Raw genomic sequence first — 18,764 nt, 5'->3', positions numbered from 1 at the left:
GGTGAGCATTCAAGTTCAAATCAGCCTGAAACATAGCCTGGACAGAAAACAAAGCTGAAGCAGAGACAGGTTGGGAAGCCTGCCTCCAGGGAACTGGAGTTTAAACTTCGGGCCCTAGAGAGTTGTGAATGCTGGGACAATCAGTCTACTGGTCTGTTCTCAGGAATGACTCCTTGACAAAACTTCTCTAAACAGCATTCTCAAATGCTCTTGCCTCTCTGTAGCATAGCACCTCTTTGCATGTACAAGGGTAGTGTCAGAGTTTGTAAGTTTTCATAAATGTAAGCTATACCAAATCTGAGTAAGTCCATTTTATAGAATCAGATATGATAAAACGAAAAACAACAACAACAACAACAACAAAAGTCCTAGCGGACATTTATTGAGTACTTACTATATGCCAGGTGCTAGGCTAGGCAACTTATACAAATGAGCTCATTTAATCCTCAGAGCACTGCTATATATAGTAGGTACTACTACTATCCCCATTTCACACACACACACACACACACACACACACACACACACACACACACAAAACAAATGAAAGATCAGAGAATTTAAGCATCTTGTTCAAGGTCACTACTGCTAGTAAATGGTACAGCCAGGATGTGAAACCATGACTATTTCCAATTGTATCCTCTTTCTAGAATACCATGCTGAACACATGGAGTAATGTGTCCAAGTTCACACAGTGAGGATGTGGACAAGCCAGGATCCAAACCCCAGCAGAAGGGCTCCTGGACTGGGGCTCATACAGTGACACAGGGCCACCTCTCAAACCCAAGTGGTCTGAGTGCTCAGCACAGGCCATTTGTAGCTAAAAGCTTGAAGCTTAGGGGTCACTCCCTGTGCCCACTGCTGGTTTCATCTTTGTCCTCGCCAGCACCATACCTCTCGCGGAAGGGGCAGGATGGGTGGGTGGGTCAAGACCTCGCCCCCAGAGCAGCTGCCATCCTTCACACCTGATCGTAAGTTTCTCTCTTCAGAGAACTCTGCAAGTAGGTCTCTGTAGAGAGCTCACACTTGTTTCGAGCAATACTGCAACTGAAATGCATCCATCTTGTTCTCTTGAATCCTGACACTCCACAGAGAGTTATTTATGATGTATCATTTGCCAGCTCTCTAATGGGACATTGCTTTCCATTATTTTCTGACAACAGAAATATTCCACTGCAGACAAAGCCCAAAGCACACTGCCTCTTGGCGATCTTAATTCTGCTACAAATACGTCTGTTTTGCTTTTTAACTTTTTTTTTAATGTTCAATTTTAACTTACCCTAGAGTACAGCAGCAGTGGATGGCAAGTAGAAAAAAAAGACTCAGGTGCTTTTAGCTTCTCATTTTGTTCTACTTTAATTACCCAAAGCAAATGATGAAAATAACAAAAAGCCTCACCAACTGGGCAGAAGAGAATGGTGTTGCCCCCTTTTAAGAAGAGCTGCTTGGCTCTTTTATGGCAGCATCTCCAATAACTGTAAACAACATATAGAGAAGACAAGCAACCCCACTGGGAGAAATGAGTTCATATTAAGTCCATTTGTAGCTAAAAGTCATCAAAATACAAATTAGAGGTAGGGACTGTGGTACTGGAGCAAAATGAGAGAATTCGGGTTTTATTTGTTAAATATGGACGTAGGAAATGTGCAGAGGTGGAAAGTGGTTTTCGTGGTGCTGTGGGCCTGAGGGAGGCAGGTCCAGGGTCTCATCCAGGGCTCGGGTCATCAGCCCTCCTGCTCCATTTCTCTATGGGGAGGATCAGAGAAGAAGGTCTTGGCTGGGAAGAAAGGTAGATGTGGGCCCAATGGCTCAGGGGAAGAATCGACTATACTGATGAAACACAAAAATGCTCAGCCTCACTAATAACCATGCAGACAGACGAATAAGATCCTCTGGAAATGTTTGAAATGAGGAAAAGATGTGGTCAGAAGATACTTTTCTTCAAACTGGAAGAAACTCCCTAGGCATAGCTCAAGATGTGAATTATTCAAATCCCAGATTTGGTAAAAGATCAAAAGAACAACAGGACACCAACAGAAATGCTAGACTTTTCACGTGAACACAATCACTAATAAACCAACTGTGCCATTTCTGTTGTTAACCGGATGAACCATTAACTGCTGCTATGCTTATGACTATACTTGGGTTCGTTCTCGGTGTGGTTCACATCACACATCTTTCAGTTGTGCTCACTTTTGAGTCTTTGCTCAGGACCTTATACCAAACTACAGTGCTGAGAAATGTCAGTGCAGACTGGCTCCTCAGGGTGAGACTCCTTTTGCTCCCCTGACAACTCCCCTGTAACCCTGCTTCATCCAGAGATTACCTGACCCACTGCCAGTTACAAAGTTCCCAATTCCCACACACATTCTAGAAATCCATCTAAATGTAAACGAAGATCTACTTTTCCCATAAAAACATGTTATAAATGGTGATCAAGTTTCATCAGTATCTATTTCATCATGTGGCTGGACCAAGGACACAGAACACACCCGTCATTTAGAACACGATTTCAACATTAAAAAAAAAAAAAAAAAAGAAAAAAAATTTTTTTTTTCTTCTGGAAGCTCTAGAAGTTTAAGAAAAGTCCCCTCTGTAACCCAGTTTCTACAATGAAACATATTGAGGATGATGATAAAACACTAGTATGAAAGTCTGCTTTTGGAAATTTCTAACGACAACCTAATCTAATCTTTAAAACAATACCATTAAGTCAATGCTATTATTATTCCCTTTTACAGTGAAGGACACGCACAGGGAAGTCATGTGGTTAATACATGGCAGGGCCAGGATTTGATTCCATGTAAGAATTTGTGGGCTCAACCTGGGATTAAACTAGCCTCATGGGCCAAATCTGGTCTGTCACCTGTTTCTATAAATAATGTTTTATTAGCACACAACTGTTATCTATCTGTTGTTTGTGGCTGCTTTTGAGGTGAGTGGCTGGGACAGAGACTCTGAGGCCTACAGAGCCTAAACTATCTACTATGTGACCCTTTATAGAAAGTTTGCTGAGCAAGGACTAAACCACCATCCTCTGGGCACTTCGAGGCAAAGGAAGGCCCTCTCTCCAGCCCTGGCCACGAGCCTCAACGCAGGGAGGGGGTGCTCAGTAGCAGGAGGAACACAAGTCCTAGATCTTATCAGTTGTGAGGGGAGGTCCTGGGGAAATCACTGACCAGCATGGAGGGTTAGGATAAGCTTATTTCTCAAGAAGCTTCCTGCCTCGTTTCCAAAAAGATCTGAAGCTCAAAGGCCCAAAGGTATAGATGTAAGCTCCACAGACAGGAGGAAATGTTTGCTTTATTCATCACTGGAGCCTTATTATTGAACAAATCAACAAATACATAACTTATGTTTGTGAATCAGGAAGTATGTAGACTTTATTTGAAGACAAATAGGGAACAGGGTAAAGGCCCAGGGATGGACTGTCTGTGACAGTGAGGTCAAGGTTCTGGTTTGTCTTTTACACAGATAAACTGCTCTAGGGGCACAGTGCATTACGGAATCAGGTCATTTCCAACCATCCTGGGATTTCCTTGTCTCCTAAGAGCTTTTACTCACTGATCATTCTGTTTGCCTGAATTCTGGAATCAACAATAAATTTGAAATTTTTCCCCATGTTATCAGATAAATGCTAACACGGTGACAGGGCTCTGAAGCCTCGTTTGTTTGGATTTTTATTCTATCAGATTGAGCGACTTTTGATTCCTGGAAGAGGACTTGAAAACCACACTTAGTTATTAGATAACAGAGCTGGGCACGGAAAGAACAATAACCCTGTGGACAACACCACTGAGTGATGCCCAGTCATGATTCACCATGGAACTTTAAGTTAAAAATTTCAGCTGAATCATACTGTTACCAGAGGGTGGGAAAGTATCTCTTAAAGACTGTGGGGAGGAGAAGAGGACTTGGATGATGGAAAGGCAAGTCAGGATGGCAAGTACATGGAGAGATGTGGACAGAGGGGTGAGTCTACGGACACTGGGAAGCAGTCATACCATGGCCAGGAATGGAGAGGGAAGAATGGGGTGGGTATTAGAGAAAGTTCTCCAAACTGCACCCTGGTGCCTGGTGGCACCCTGTCTGGGGAGGCTGGCTGTGACTCTGAACTGCTCAAATGTGGACACAGCCTTTCTACTCAGGCACGCTGCTTCCTTATAAGCAGGAAAATATTACAAGTTTCACGTTTACGGACCTCAACAGCACACAGCTACGTGATAACTCCTGCTTGAAATCAGATCTGAATATTCCATTTAAAATGCAACACAACAGCTGTGGAAAAATTCTCAGCATCTCCTTGACACTACTGTAATCTAGCGGCTTTCTGTCTGGTCTCCTGCAACTCTAAGTAAATGAGCTAATGCAATTCCAGCAAGATCTAAGGGGCTGAAACATGTTTAAAGAAAAAGCCCAAATGTAGTTCGTGCAGGTGCTCTGAGCACAGAAGTCAGTAAGCTAGACAGCAGAGGCTCAGTGTCTCTGCTGCACTTGCCCTTGGGGGCTAGCAGAGCTCCAGTGTAAAGTACATTGCCAGGAGGGAGAAGAGTAACCAGCATGACACACATGGCCTCTAACGAGCCTCTAGAGAGAAATGCAATTCTGGCCTCAAACCCTCTGACCTAGCCCCCCCCCTCCCATTTTTTTGAGTTTGGAACTCTGACCTTTATAAAAATCTAGACTCACTGCCCAGAAAAACAGGAAGGTTACTCATCAGGAAGCCATGGAAATGAAGCATGAAAAGTGGGTCAATATTTCTCTGTCAGCAAAGCTAAGTCTCAGACATTTCCAAGAGTGACACCATCAAGATGTCCCAATACTGTTCCTCCTCCCTCAACTGTGTTCTATACCAGCAGTTCCTGACCTGTTGGTTGCTAACGACCTAAAACTATGGCATGAAATTCAGCAAGGCTCCGTCTAGTTTCTCAGCAATCTCTCCTGCCTGGGGCATCTGAGGAGTGCTGGTACTTGGGGTCCCAAAACTCTCTGGAAAGATTCATCCTTCACAGAGGTGGTGTGATGTTGGGGACGGGGCTCCTGTTCTGAGCTATGAGGCGGAGGTAGGAGTAGCTAAAGGAGGAAGTGAAGGAAAAAAATAAAAATAAATAAATAAACAGCTTTGTCTGGCATAGATACTTGCAGCTATCCCAAGCCTTAACACAGTTTTGCACTTGAATGCCTCTATTACCAGGCCCCTTTGGAAAGAACTTCACTTTACTTATAAATTTCTTTTTCTTCTATATTTTTTAGGAGTAGAAATTGCAAGACGGTTACTTCCAACTGAATTTTACCTGTGTCTATAGCAATAGATGTGTTTGGCGTACACCAAGCTTTGACTTTTAATTAGTTGCCAATATTAAAATAAGTCAGAAGATGTCATATAAAAAAATCTGGATTTTTGGCTTCTCTTGAAGAACCAGAACATCAGGTGGCATAGGACCCTCCTCTGTGCATGGCAAGGATCAGCAGATGCTGAGTAGCCCAGGCTACCCCCTTTAGACAGGGCTTGTGTTCACCAGCTTAATCCAGCCCCCACCCTGCTGTCACCAATCCTGAGCCCTGCTGTTTGTTGCCATTTACTGATATTCTTTGTGACTCATTTATGCTCCCGAGGGCATCCAGGCTCACAGCCCTGACCTTAAGTATTTGCCATCAACATCCACTTTAACCAAGTATCAGCCTGAAGAAAGCACTCTGAACATTTTTCTGTCTTACATCCTTAAGAATTCATTCTACCTCCATATGATCTATAGGTTTCTTTGGGACAAACCTTTATTTCAGAGAAGGAAACTAGAGAGGGAGGAAACAAAACCAACAGCATCTCATTAGTGTCGACATTTCAGCCACAGTTCAGTATCTCTGAGCACACGTGTGTGTCTATGTGTGTGCGCACATGTTTCTTTAGGGGATGGGAATTCTGAAAATCCTAATTAGCCTGAGGTACAGAAATATTCAAAAAGAAATGAGCCGGTTACATAGACGGTTACGCCTACTGTGCGACTCCCTCAAACAGCCAAAATGCAGGTGATTAGAGAAATAGAAAAAAAAAAAAAAAAAAAAAAAAAAAGCTGTGACCTGGAATGTAAGGCAGATACTCCGAGAAGAGAATGTGCGTTAAAAGCCGAGATGTCTGGTAAGTGAAGAGCAGTATGGATAGAAAGAAGAAGAAGGAAGTGAGGAGGACAAGGGGGACAGAGGAGGAGGGAGGAAGAAGACAGATGAATCTGGGACCCAAGGCAAACACAGACACTCGGGAGGAAGGAGACAAAGAGCTGGCCTTTTCTAAAGCTGGGGAGCAAAAGTGAAGACGCCGGCCTGAGAGCTTAATTACACCCAAACCACCTCCCGAGTTAATGCCAGCACGTCCTCCTGCCATTTGGAGGAGCACAGTCCTTCTTTCTAATGAGAACACCGCACTTGGAACCTTGCCTGTCCCCCCCACTGATGTGCCAAGCAATTTCTTATGCACAAATCAATGACGCTGATTCCGGGGATAGGTCGCGTTTCTGTTCTCACAACCATCGCAGGCCTAGAACGCTAACCCAGCTTGCAAAGGAAGCTGATCATGCAGCACTTCTATTTTCAAATAAAGGAAAAGCTTCACACTTCAATTGCTTTAGGTCGCCTAGCAGGTGTGACCGCAAAACCCAGGCCCTTCCTGAGGTCAAGCTCACCAAAGGAAAGGCGGCTCCAGTAATTTCCTTAATATCCTCACCTCGAATTTCTGTCTGAGCTCCACGTTTCCTTCTTCGTCCCCTTCTGGGATGGGTACATTGTAGTACTCACCTTCCTCTTGGTTAAGCAGCTTGTACCTTTGTGGGAGACACGGGACAGAAGAAGGGTTACGAACGCTGTGTTGGTATGACAGAGTCAGCAACTTCCCTCCTCCAACCCCTAGCCTGGCTGTTTCTAAAATGTGTCCTGTGGGGAGACTTCAGCCAGGTAACCTCATGCTCAATCGTCACTGCAGACTGAAGCCATTTGTTTTCTGAATCTCCTGGGGCACTAATGTTTCTGAGACTATTAACCTTTGATTGACAAATTGCATATTCAATCTGCGGTGTCCTTACCATCCACTGGCTGGCATCTTCATCAGCTCTGAGACTCCGAAGGAAAGGGAGCCCATGAAATCATTCCTTGTTGTTCGATCCCAGTCCCAGATCTCTACGGACAGCCGGCGGTCTTTATCTGAAGGTTTTAATTTGCTACAAAAGAGCACACACAGACGGACACAAACACAAGGTTATCTAGACCACAGTTTCTTGGGGGCTACCACATGCTCATGATAGAGGAGTCTGAGATTAAAAAACTAGTAGTATATTCAATGTACTTCCCTCCCTACTGCCAACAGAGTACCAGCCCCCAGCAGCCAAAGCCCTAGACTGGCAGAGAGCAAACAAGGTCCCAGAGGCCAAATCTGGCCCTCTGTTTTTTGTAAATAAAGTTTTACTGGAACACAGCCATGGCCATTTGCATACGTACTGTCTATGAATGCTTTGGCTCTAGGTCAGCAGAGCTGTGTGCTTGCAACACAGACTGTATAAAGCCTGAAGTATTTACTGACTGTCCCTTTACAGAACTTGCTCACCTCTGTTCTATATAAAAGAGCTACCTTTCTGGTCATCCATAGGTAAACCACTCCCTGTGGAGCGGATGTGCTGTTCTAGTCCACACGGATGACCACTTGGTTGTGCTCGGTTGCAGAAGTGCTTCCTTGTCCCTGATGATGTTATGCCACTCCTTCTTCTCACTGTGTCCTTCCTTCTTTCTCTTCTACTGTCTCTGCCTCTGAAATCCTGGCACTCCTTTAAGCCTTGTTTAAAATGTCACCTCCTCTAGGAAGCCTTCCCTGCTAAAAGGTGAGGATGATGTACCCATTTCAGTGGCAACAGCACATGACTCCTGTATTCCTTGTTTTAAAAATTATTATTTAATTTATTACCTTACCTTCTTCCAAAGCCTCAATAGGACTCAAGTCCATTAAGAAGTGGGACACGTGGGGTTCCCTGGGTGGCTCAGTGGTTAAGCATCTGCCTTCAGCCCAGTGTGTGATCCTGGGGTCCTGGGATGGAGTCCCACATCGGGCTCCCTGCATGGAGCCTGCTTCTCCCTCTGCCTGTGTCTCTGCCTCTTTCTCTCTCTCTCTGCCTCTCATAATAAATAAATAAAATCTTAAAAAAAAAGAAGTGGGACATGCTTTATATACTTTTACATCATCTTTAACATAAATGAATCTTTCTGTACATGGTAGGTATTGATGATAATCTGCGGGACCTGCATTATGTAACTCTTGGCTACCATCTGGTATAACAGGTGACGGCAGCTACCACTTAGCCGTGGCCTGAGAAAGCCTTAGGAATGAAGCAACATTTAAAGACATTTATAACAGGTCCACCTCATCACCTCTCACAGTGAGGTGGGCAGTTCTGTGATGTGTAGGGAGGGAATTCAACTGGGAAGAGAAGACAAAACTTACAATGTAAAAGACTCATTCCACTGGGGATTCAGTGTAGAGCGGATGGTTTTGGTTTTCTGTTTGCTTTCATTCTTGGGATCAGGAATTAGTTTCAGCTTCACATAAGGATCTGAAAGCCCATTTGGATCCATAGGAATCAGATTCTTTGCATCTCGTACTGTGCAGGGAAAAGGAAAAAAAAAGATCAAATGTTATAAAAAGAGAACTGACCTGTCTTGCTCAGTGTCCCATGTCGAGACCGAGTTGAATGACAGAGATATCTGTCAAGATGGTGTTTAAAGGAAGAGGAGGTGATGACTAAAATGTCTCTGATCTTCAATATGAGGAAAGCTGCCTGCTGTCACTGCTGCCAGAGATAATGGGCATCACGCGGGCCCTGTGGTCAAGCCTTGAGATGCAGCACCAGCCTGGACCAGCAGCAGTAGTGACACCTGGGCACCTCATATTAGAAATTTGGAAGCCTGGGTCTCTCTCCAAAGCTGTTGAGATAGAAGCTGTATTTAAGCAAGATCCCCAGGTGCTGTCTGCAGCCCTTTTCCAGAACTGGTCATGCCCGGTTCCAGGCAACCAGCCAACCTAGTCCAAGCCATTGAATTATTTGAGCTCCTAAAAGGATTCACCTTTTTACTTTGTAAAGGCCAGTGACTTTCAATCTGGCTGTACATTGGAATCTCTGGGGCTTAAAAATCCCAGTGCTCACTGGGCACCTCGGTGGCACAATCAGTTAAGTGTCTGACTCTCGGTTTCTGCTCAAGTCATGAACTCAGGATCATGAGGTCAAGCTCCACATCAGGCTCCACACTCGGTGGGAAGTCTGCTTGTGACTGTCCCTCTTTCTGTTCCTTCCCCTGCTTGTTTTCTCTCCCAGATAAATAGATAAATTTCCAATGCTCACAGCTAAATTAGAATCTCTGAGGGGTGTAGCCCATGGTCTTAAAAGCTCCCCAGGTGATTCTACTATCCAGCAGGCGCAAGAGCCACTGATGCATATAGCTGTAATACAGAATATTCTCCCCAGGTGTGCTATCCCTTGCTATGCAATGTGCACATGTCCATAGACCAGTAGCACCTGGGACATTGTGTGCTCATCAGATGTGTGCAATCACAGGCCCCACCCCAAAATTACAAACTCAGAATTCTCACTTTAACAAGACTCCCAGATAATTCCAATGTACATCCTAGATTGAGATGCATTCATATGGGAATCCAAAATAATGAGGAGGAAAGGTCACCTCATCCACAGAGGGAGGCATGCTCAGAGATGCAGAGAGCAAGGGCTTATTACCTCTGTGGGAACAGGTAAAGCTACTGCATGTAAATGAGATAGGTCATTATCTACCACGATGATGAGAAGGACAAAAGCCTGAGCCTGCCTACCCCAAATGTCTTCCTCACCATCTTCTGATGACATCTTCCCCAACATGGCTGAAACTTCCCATCATCAGGGTCCCTAATTAGCTGACACCGTGAGTACACATGTAATTGGTTCTCCCAGCATAGCCCCTGGACCAGCAGCCCTGGCATCACTAACTGAGTCAGAACTCTAGGAGCAGGGCAGCCCGGGTGGCTCAGTGATTTAGCGCCGCCTTCGGCCCAGGGCCTGATCCTGGAGACCCCGGATCAAGTCCCACGTCAAGCTCCCTGCATGGAGCCTGCTTCTCCTTCTGCCTGTGTCTCTGCCTCTTTTTCTCTCTCTCTGTGTCTCTCATGAATAAATAAAATCTTAAAAAAAAAAAAAAAAAGAAATCTAGGAGCAGGTGCAGTGATCTGTGTTTACCAAGCCTTTTGATTCTGATGCAGAGAAGAGTTGTGGAAACATTGTTCTAGCCTATCATACCGATCATTAGTTTAGGGTGACTGTTAAGTCCTTAGAATAATTTTACAAGAAGATGTTGGAGTTTGGCAGTGGGCAGAGAGGGGTTAGAAGGATGCTGAAGATACTGGCCCCAGGGCCTTGCCCTATGAGAAGTCACAGACCAGCACTGCCTGTTCCCAGTCTTGGGACACATTGAGTGCGCACACTTGCTGGCAAACAGCCTCACATCCTTTTTGCCTAGAAGCGTGAGCACAGGCAGGTGACAGTTAGGACCGTATCCAAATGGTCTGAGTGTGGGGTGGGGGGATGGTGGGCTGGCTCATATCTACTAGCCACAGAGAAGCCAGGCCTATCCTATGTTCCTTATATTCACTTATGCTTTCCAAGGATTTCCCCCCTAATATCTAACCTCATCCAACTGGGAGTGGGTACAACATAAGCAAGCATGCATGGGCTTTGCAGCTCAGTACACCTGCTTTCAAATCCTGTCCCCACCAACCCCTCCCCTCCCATGTATTCCCAAGCACAGGAAACATAAGTTCTTGAGCCTCTATTTCTTTACTCACAAAAAATGAAGAGGGGCTCATTCCCAGTGAAACAGCATTGTTGGGGGGAAGTAAATGAAATAGTTGTCATAAAAATAGAGCTCTCCCGCAAGGAACGGGAAGGGGCCAAAGGTCTCTCTCCAATTAATCACTGGAATGAGAATCAGATCCTTTTTAAAAGGCGGCTAAAGCCCTGGAATGTCTAACACGGAGGCTACAGCCCAGATAAACTAATGAGGAACCACAGAGGCTGCCAAGGGTATTGCCAGTTACAGAACGATTATGGTGCTGGCGTTTTCATCTTCAATTTCTGGTCCTGACAGCCAGCACATACAGCATCGTTTAAGGCTGATCTCTTCTGAATGGTGATGAGTTACGGTCTTGATGGGATTGAAAGCTGTGGGCTTCCTACTGAGATACTATGATTGAAGTGGAAAATAAAAAGAGTTACCAATTCCAAACATCATTGAAATAGACAGTGGGTCCAAATTTCAATTTCCCATTGCAGTGGAGAAGAGCCTGCCCGGTGTGTGGCTGATTCATCACATGCCGGGGCACCTGAGTAAGGACCTGGAGCAATGGACTTGGGGGCTCCCACTGGCTCAGACTGTGGGCTCTGGGGCCAGGCTGCCTGCGCTTGAATTCTGGCTCTGCCACTCTGGGGAGAGGGGCGGGTATAGCGCTGGGCAAGATCTGTAACCTCCCGGTGCCTCAGTTTCTGCATCTGCAAAACGGTACCTCCCTGGGAGGAGTCTGTAAGTTCATACGTGTGAAGTGCTTAGAACAGTGGTATGCACACAGTAAGAGCCCAATAATGATTATTATCATTGTTGTTAATACAAGTTGCTGGCAGAGAGCACACCCCTAAAGGCTTAGATGTTCAGAAACTGGACTGGCAGCTTATGAGTTGGCAGGCGGATGAAGAAGAGTATGACGTGGAGATTTTCTAAGGTGGTTGCAACCGCGTGGTGCTGGCAAGGTCTTAACCTGGGAAGCAGTGCTGGACAGGGTCGCTAACAGGAGCAGGTGCAGGGAAGTTAGGGATGAGAAAAGAAGAGCAAAACAAGCGGGGTGGTAGATGAGAAGGGCGAGAGGCAGGAAACAGAAAGAAGAGAATATGATCAAGTTGTAGGGTCAGAGGGCAGTGAGGATGGTGCCCCTGCACGGGTGCTGATGGTGGGTGGGCACCCCAGGGCAGTGGTTCTCCAGCTCAGCTGCACATGGGCAACAGTCAAATACTGATGTCTGGGCCCCACCCCTAGAGTCCCAATTTAATTGGTCCTGACTGAGGCCCGAAGTGGCATTAGCAACTTTGAAGCCTCTCAGGTGAGTATTGCATGACACCATCCCAGGCACCTGGCTGATGTTCTTACAGGGTGGTCCCTCGGCCCACATCACTGGCATCTCTTGAGGACTCAGTATATTACGTCAAAAAAAAAAAAAATCCACTCACTTTTTAACACTCGGCCCTTAAATGGTTTTTTAAAAATTTATTTGAGGAGGGAGGTGAGGGAAGGAGAGAGAATCTCAAGCAGACTCTGCTGGGCACGGAGCCCTGGGCTCCATCCCACGACCCTGAGATCGCGACCTGAGCCAAAGCCAAGAGTCTGATGCACAACCGACTGCACCACCCAGGGGCCCCTTAACACTCAACACTTAAAAAGGAAATGTGTTACTCCAGTAAATGGAAAACCAAGGCTGTCTGCTATGAGGAGAAAGGAACCATAAAAATAAATACAATGCCTGAGGCCTACTCTTAGTTACAAAGGGGAAATTAAACCAGGGTGAATGCTTAGGACATTCCAGCCCCAAATGGAGTTCCCCTCTACACCGTACTACCAAGAATGAAGGAAAGCTGGAAAGGGAGTAACTTTCTCACCATGTGATTGAATGCTTTCTAATGTCAGATCAGTGCCTTCAGGAATCCTGTGGAGCATGAGCAGAAGTCCTAGCCTGTCGGGTCCTGCCCCACATGTGAGAAGCCCTGTGCCAATTATGAGGCACAGAGGAAGGTGAGCATTTCACAGTGGGGCCAAGAACAGACCCGGCACAGGTCCCGTGGCTTATTTCTTGTCTCTCATCTTCTGTGACAGCCACCCTGTTCTGACCCTCAGACTTCAGATTGGAACAAATCTGCTGTGTAACCTCTTGATGGGACTCTTCGGGGCAAAGCTCTATCATGCCAGCTCAAGTTCTGAGAGGTCGACGGTCTCTAAAGGTGGCGGCAGAGAAGCAGCACATCCCCTGACCCACTCCACTGCTGTGGCACTAATCCACACAGGCCCTGAGCCCCCTGGAACGCACGCGGGAGGAGCTCTTGCTCCCGGCATGTCACAGCAGTTCTGCAGCTTCCGTGAGGAGGACACATCTGCTCAAGAAGTATGTCTGTGCTGTGGTATTGGCCCTTTTAGAATCAAAGTCTGTTCTATAATTCCAGGACTTTAATAGAAATGTAGAACATGAGTTGTATTATCATCTTTTGGCTTGAAGTGTGGCTTTGGAAAGGATCGGCAGTCAAGCGTTAAGGAAAGCCATCCTGGGTTGAAAGGTTATATAATTTCCTGATTATGTAAGGTATCCCTCCTGGATAAAATCCATTCAAATAAGATTATGAAGATTGAAAAACACCTCCACGGTGCCTCAGGGATACCTGATAGAAGTGGCGAGGCAAGCCCAGGACATGGGAGTTTTGAGTAAGTGTTCAGGCATATGAGCTGGCTCATCTAGAGCTTGGAGGCGGCCTTACCCAGACTGGGAATCTGCAGCAAAAGCATCTGGTAGATGGCACAGCCAACACTTAGGAATGAAGCCAGGGATTTTCTCAAAGGTCTGTTTGAGAGGGAAAAGTAGAGGTGACCACCATGCTTTCTCAGGGAGAGGCCAGCCAACCCCACAAAGACTGGCAGTTAGGTGACTGTCAAATGCCCATCTGAGGACATACAACGACAGTCAGGCTCACTACACTTGCAGATAGTGGCTGACTTCTTCTCAAGGGGCCAGTAAAATATATAGTGGCTAAGAGTGTGGACAGCTGGGTTCAAATCATTGCTTTACCACTTTTTAGCTGTAGGACTTCAGACGAGTTAGCCCACTTGTCAGTCTGTTCACATCTGTAAGACAGGAACAGTAACAGTGCCTGCCTCACAGTGTCATGGTGAAGATGAAGTGCATTAATATCTGTAAAGCATTTAGAAGAAAACCTAGAATGGATGGAGTGTTACAGAAGCATTTGCCGCCATTACTAATGATCATGTTCACATGTGTCTGCCACTTTACCATCATCAGCCAGCCCTCCTGTCTGGCCCAAGGGGCAGGGCTGTTTCCTCAGAGTAAAGAAATCTGGTATATTAAAGGGAGGGTTCATATAGTACTGGAATTTCCAGACCTCGGGGTTAGGTTAGAGTTCAATACTCAGATCCTAGTGGTTCTAAAATAGCTTGGGATTAAAAAAAAAATCAAGGCAATCCTTGATCCATTCAGAGAATGGTCCAGATGGTCTCTTGACCCAGAGAATATAGGTAGCATAAATTATGAAGTATAATAATAAACACCTGAACTCACCACCTAACATAAAAGCCAGACCAGGGCCAATGCAGCCATCCACCATATTTTTCTTACTCTCTCCCTGCCTCCCTGTGGATTTTCAGCCTCAGTCTGAGGCTGCCTCAGGGCACTCTGGCTAGGCACAGAGCTCATGGAGGCTTTGGAAGATTCACACATGACACACACTAAAGGCATCGTTGGGGAACACAGCTAGAGCCCCTCTACCTGTAGACTGGACTTGTCTGCACTGACCCATAGTAACCCCTGCCCATCCGAGTTCAGATCTGTATGGGAACATTGTTCAGTGAGGCACAGAAAAGTCAAGTGCCTCTAAATTCAAGGACAACGTGGCCCTTCAAATGACGTGTTTTGCTTTACAAAAGAATTCTCTATTTTTAGTGTCTTTACCCCTCTCTCTGCAAGCATCCTTGTTCATGGCTTCTGCTTACAAAGCCAACAAGGTCGAAAGCCCGAAACAAAGCCTTGCTGCAAAAGTCGGGATTGTTCAGTGTGTGCTGACCTAGTGACCCTCCCCCTCCCCCTCCCCTCTTGCTCGACAGCAAAAACAAGAGTGAACAAAATTCTAATAATCCTACCCCACATCACACAAAGGCAAAAATTACATTATCTGACACTACAGAAAAACAAGACCATACAAACTCTTCTTTGTCTGAAGTTACCAACAGCGAAAGAAATGGGAGTGCAAAAATGTTGGGGGGACAGGCAAGAGCAAAAAACAAGCGGAGGTGTAGTGTCTGTGGTTGGTCCAAAGAACCTGGTGTCATTTAACATCAAGCAGGCAGAGTGATGGAAGCTTCCCAAATCCATGAATGGTATTTTTAAGCAAACCCAAAGAATTTTGATATATTATTAGATGGTCAAAGCATTGTCCTTCAAAGAATCTTAAGACCCATAGGTCTGGGGTGCCTGGGTTGCTCAGTCGGTTCAGCACTAGCCTTCAGCTCAGGTCATGATCCCGGGGTCCTGGGATAGAGCCCCAGGTCAGGCTCCCTGCTCAGCAAGGAGCCTGCTTCTCGCTCTGCCTGCAGCTCCTCCTGCTTATGCTTTCTGTCAAATAAATAAATAAAAACTTCAAAAAAAGACCCATTACTTCTTATAAAGATATGATCATATGTAAATAGACGTTTAATGCCAGAGATTCTCTAATGACATGCAGGAATGCATTAATTCATATAATTTTTAAAAGATTTTATTTATTTATTCACAGAGACACACACAGAGAGAGAGAGAGGCAGAGAGAGAAGCAGGCTCCACGCAGACAGCCCGACGTGGGACTCGATCCAGGGTCTCCAGGATAACGCCCTGGGCTGCAGGCGGCGCCAAACCACTGCGCCACCGGGGCTGCCTGGAATGCATTAATTCAGAATAATTTCCCTAACTCAAGATTCTTCACTTCATCCCATCAACAAAGACCCTTTTAAAAAAATAAGCTCACATGTATAGATTACAGAGATTAGGACCGGGTACTTTGTACAGTCACCATTCAGCTCAGCATAGGTACCATTTAGGAGCTTCCTTCTGGGGTGATGAAAATGATCTGCAATTTAGTGAGGACAAACTTGTGAAAATGCTGAAAACCACTAAATTGTATACTTTAAAAGGGTGAATTCTGGGGCACCTTCGTGGCTCAGTGATTGAGCATCTGCTTTCGGCTCAGGTCATGATCCCGGGATCCTGGGATCGAGTCCCGCATCGGGCCCCCCCACAAGGAGCCTGCCTCTTCCTCTGCCTGTGTCTCTGCCTCTCTCATGAATGAATAAATTAAATCTTAAAAAAAAAAATAAAATGGTGAATTTTATTGTGTGTGAATTATATCTCAATAAAAAGAATAGGTGGATTTATTGACACATTTCCATGTGCCTTACTACACCTGCTCACTTAAGCTTCACAATACCTCTGTGAAATAATGACTCAGATGCCCATTTTCCCGATGAGGAAACTGAGGCACTGGTGTTTTAAAGTAACTTGCTCAAGGCCGAACATTTAGTAAATGATTGAGTCAAGAGTGCAAACAAAGGAAGGGCATCTAGGTGGTGCTGTCAGTTAGATGTTCAATTCTTGGATTTGGCTCAGGTCATGATCTCGGGGGTCCTGGGATTAAGTCTTACATTGGGCTCCATATTCAGTGCAGAGTCCGCTTAAAAGTCTCTCTCCCTTTCCCTCTGCCCCTCCCCACTGCACTCTTTCTCTCAAATAAATGAATAAATCTTAAAAAAAAAAAAAAAAAGTGCAAAAGAATCCTGACTCTGGGGCCTGAGCGTTGTCCTCCACTGAGTCCTCCCAAGGTGGCCTCTGCATTCAGGTACCACTGTCAGCATAGAATGGGGGACAAACTTCTATAAAGGAATGGATCATATCCTCTAGGTTCTGCAGGCCAGGAAGCCTCCATCACCACTACCCAGGCCTGCTGGTATAGAGCAAAAGGAGTCAGAGACTATACATAAACAAATTAACATAAGGTGTTCTAATAAAACTTCGTTTAGAAAACACACGCTGAGGGCCACACCTGGACGTCAAGCCATAGCTTACTGACCCCTGATACAGAACGGATATACCACCTCCCCACTTCCACACCACCCTGGGGAGAAAGGGATGTGGGAAAGGAGCCTCTACTTCCTGGTTAAGACTCTGCTTCCTTCTGGTTCCTTCTGCTTCAGTCTGAGTCTCTTTAACTCTGATTTTGTCCTAAAACTTGGGAGGGGTCCTGGGCTGGAGTGGAGGAGACAGTATGTCTCCCACCGGGAACTAGTTATCCTTGGTCTCAAGGGAACCTCTGGAAGCCAACACCTCTTAGGAGTACTGATGGCTCACCTTCTTTGCCTCCAGGCGCATGAGGCTTTGTTAGCGTAGTAGTCTGCCCTCCTGGACAAACTTGATTCACAGCCTCCTCCCTGGAGCATTGGATCTGACCAGGACTGGCTGCAAATGGCCAACCCCACCTTGTTCATGCCCCTCCAGCCTGTTCCACACCTTGGCTCCACCCAGGGACTGAGTACAAATAGTGAGCATGATAAGGCATAAGTGGGTCCATTCTTTAGTTATGCGACAGCTGCTGGGAAATCGGAATTTTAGAGGAATATGGGAGCAGCCCCTCTGCTTCTTAATCTAGCTGTAGCTAATGGCTTGTCCTGATGAGAGTTACGCTCCTGACAACGGTGTAGGTGCTCAGTTCAGGAGCATCTCAAGTGCTGGACAGGCTGAATCAGATAGAAAGGGCGGGGGGAACCCTCACCCCACTAGCTCAGAATAACGTTCCCCATCACCAAGTTGTCAAGTTTCCTCTAGATTGCACTTTCTTGGTCACATTACTAGGAAGAACATCGTGTTCTCGAGGTTTGTTTTTGCCTTTACTTGGGGCCTCTTCTGACGATGTTACAAGGGAGAGAACCGTGTCTCAGAAGCTGCCAGCTTCTTCACGTTGCTACAAGTCAGTTCTGCACCAGAAGCCAGAACGGCTTGGCAAATGTTGATGGGAAACTGGTAGGGTGACAGATTGCTTCCGGAACAGGATTTACCGAACGCCCTTCCCACGAGATGTTTCGGGGGTGGCCAAGCTGTCTAGCAATAGGCAAGGTTCTGGGCTTCGGGGATCTGAGCTGGAGCCTCTCAAACCATGCAGACAGGCATGCCCTGGCACAGGTGTGGCGTGTCCCAGGTGACAGTGGGCAAGCCAGCACGGATCCCTGTTAAGGACCAGAACTGGCAAAGGAGATTACCACAGAGCAAGGGCCCTAGGCAGCCTCAGAGAGGAACAGCTCCCAAGTCACTTTCCTGCTGTGCAAGGGTTTTAGCTGAGCGACGGGTCCATTCTAACACTTGGGCTAAAGATTTTTTATTCTCTTGAAGCTATAAACCCCTTCCTGCACTATCCCAGTTTTTATGATAAACTTAGGACACCCATGGGCCTGAGTTGAGGACTTCTGCTGCATGCCTGAAGAGCCCTGTCCTTCAAGGATTGAGGGATCTTCCTGTCTCCACACACTTCCAGAACTTTCTCTTGGTGCATCCCTGCTTCAGCTGGGGATGGAAGAGGTCTGGAAACTGGGAAAGGTCCTGGCAACAGGGAGTGAAAACTGGCTGGGAACTACTCTTGGATGGGAGGTGTGGGTCAGGGGGTCTCTCCAAGGCCATAGGCACTGTAGTATATTTCTCTAGTAGCATGAATATGGGTGTGGATTCATTGGCACCCACTAGCCATCGAGCTCAATCTGGCAGAAGGAGGTAACTTCATTCAGTCAACAATGAAGACTTGATAGGATAGGTGAGAGCTGATCAATGGGTGGCAGCCTCATGTCACCGCTCATCAGACTGGTTCAACAGAATGTTGAGCTAGAAGAAATAAAATGTCCCATTCTTCTAC

General features: G+C 46.1%; 1 protein-coding gene across 2 annotated transcripts in view; it reads right to left on the bottom strand.

Annotated features, from left to right (window-relative positions):
- PRKCA (protein kinase C alpha) overlaps window positions 1-18,764 on the bottom strand; it is a 395,705-nt gene that overhangs the window by 78,583 nt on the left and 298,358 nt on the right. For both annotated transcript variants that reach the window (XM_038546804.1, XM_038546805.1), the window contains exons 6-8: window positions 8,480-8,636; window positions 7,074-7,208; window positions 6,719-6,815 (exon numbers count right to left, since the gene is read on the bottom strand). In XM_038546804.1, coding sequence (XP_038402732.1) covers window positions 6,719-6,815; window positions 7,074-7,208; window positions 8,480-8,636 — 389 coding nt within the window. The remainder of the gene's footprint in view (window positions 1-6,718; window positions 6,816-7,073; window positions 7,209-8,479; window positions 8,637-18,764) is intronic.

The sequence above is a fragment of the Canis lupus genome, chromosome 9 (assembly GCF_011100685.1).
Source record: "Canis lupus familiaris isolate Mischka breed German Shepherd chromosome 9, alternate assembly UU_Cfam_GSD_1.0, whole genome shotgun sequence".
Classification (NCBI taxonomy): Eukaryota; Metazoa; Chordata; class Mammalia; order Carnivora; family Canidae; genus Canis; species Canis lupus.
Note: the sequence above shows the minus strand (reverse complement) of the source record. Positions and strands in the feature narration are given on the sequence as shown.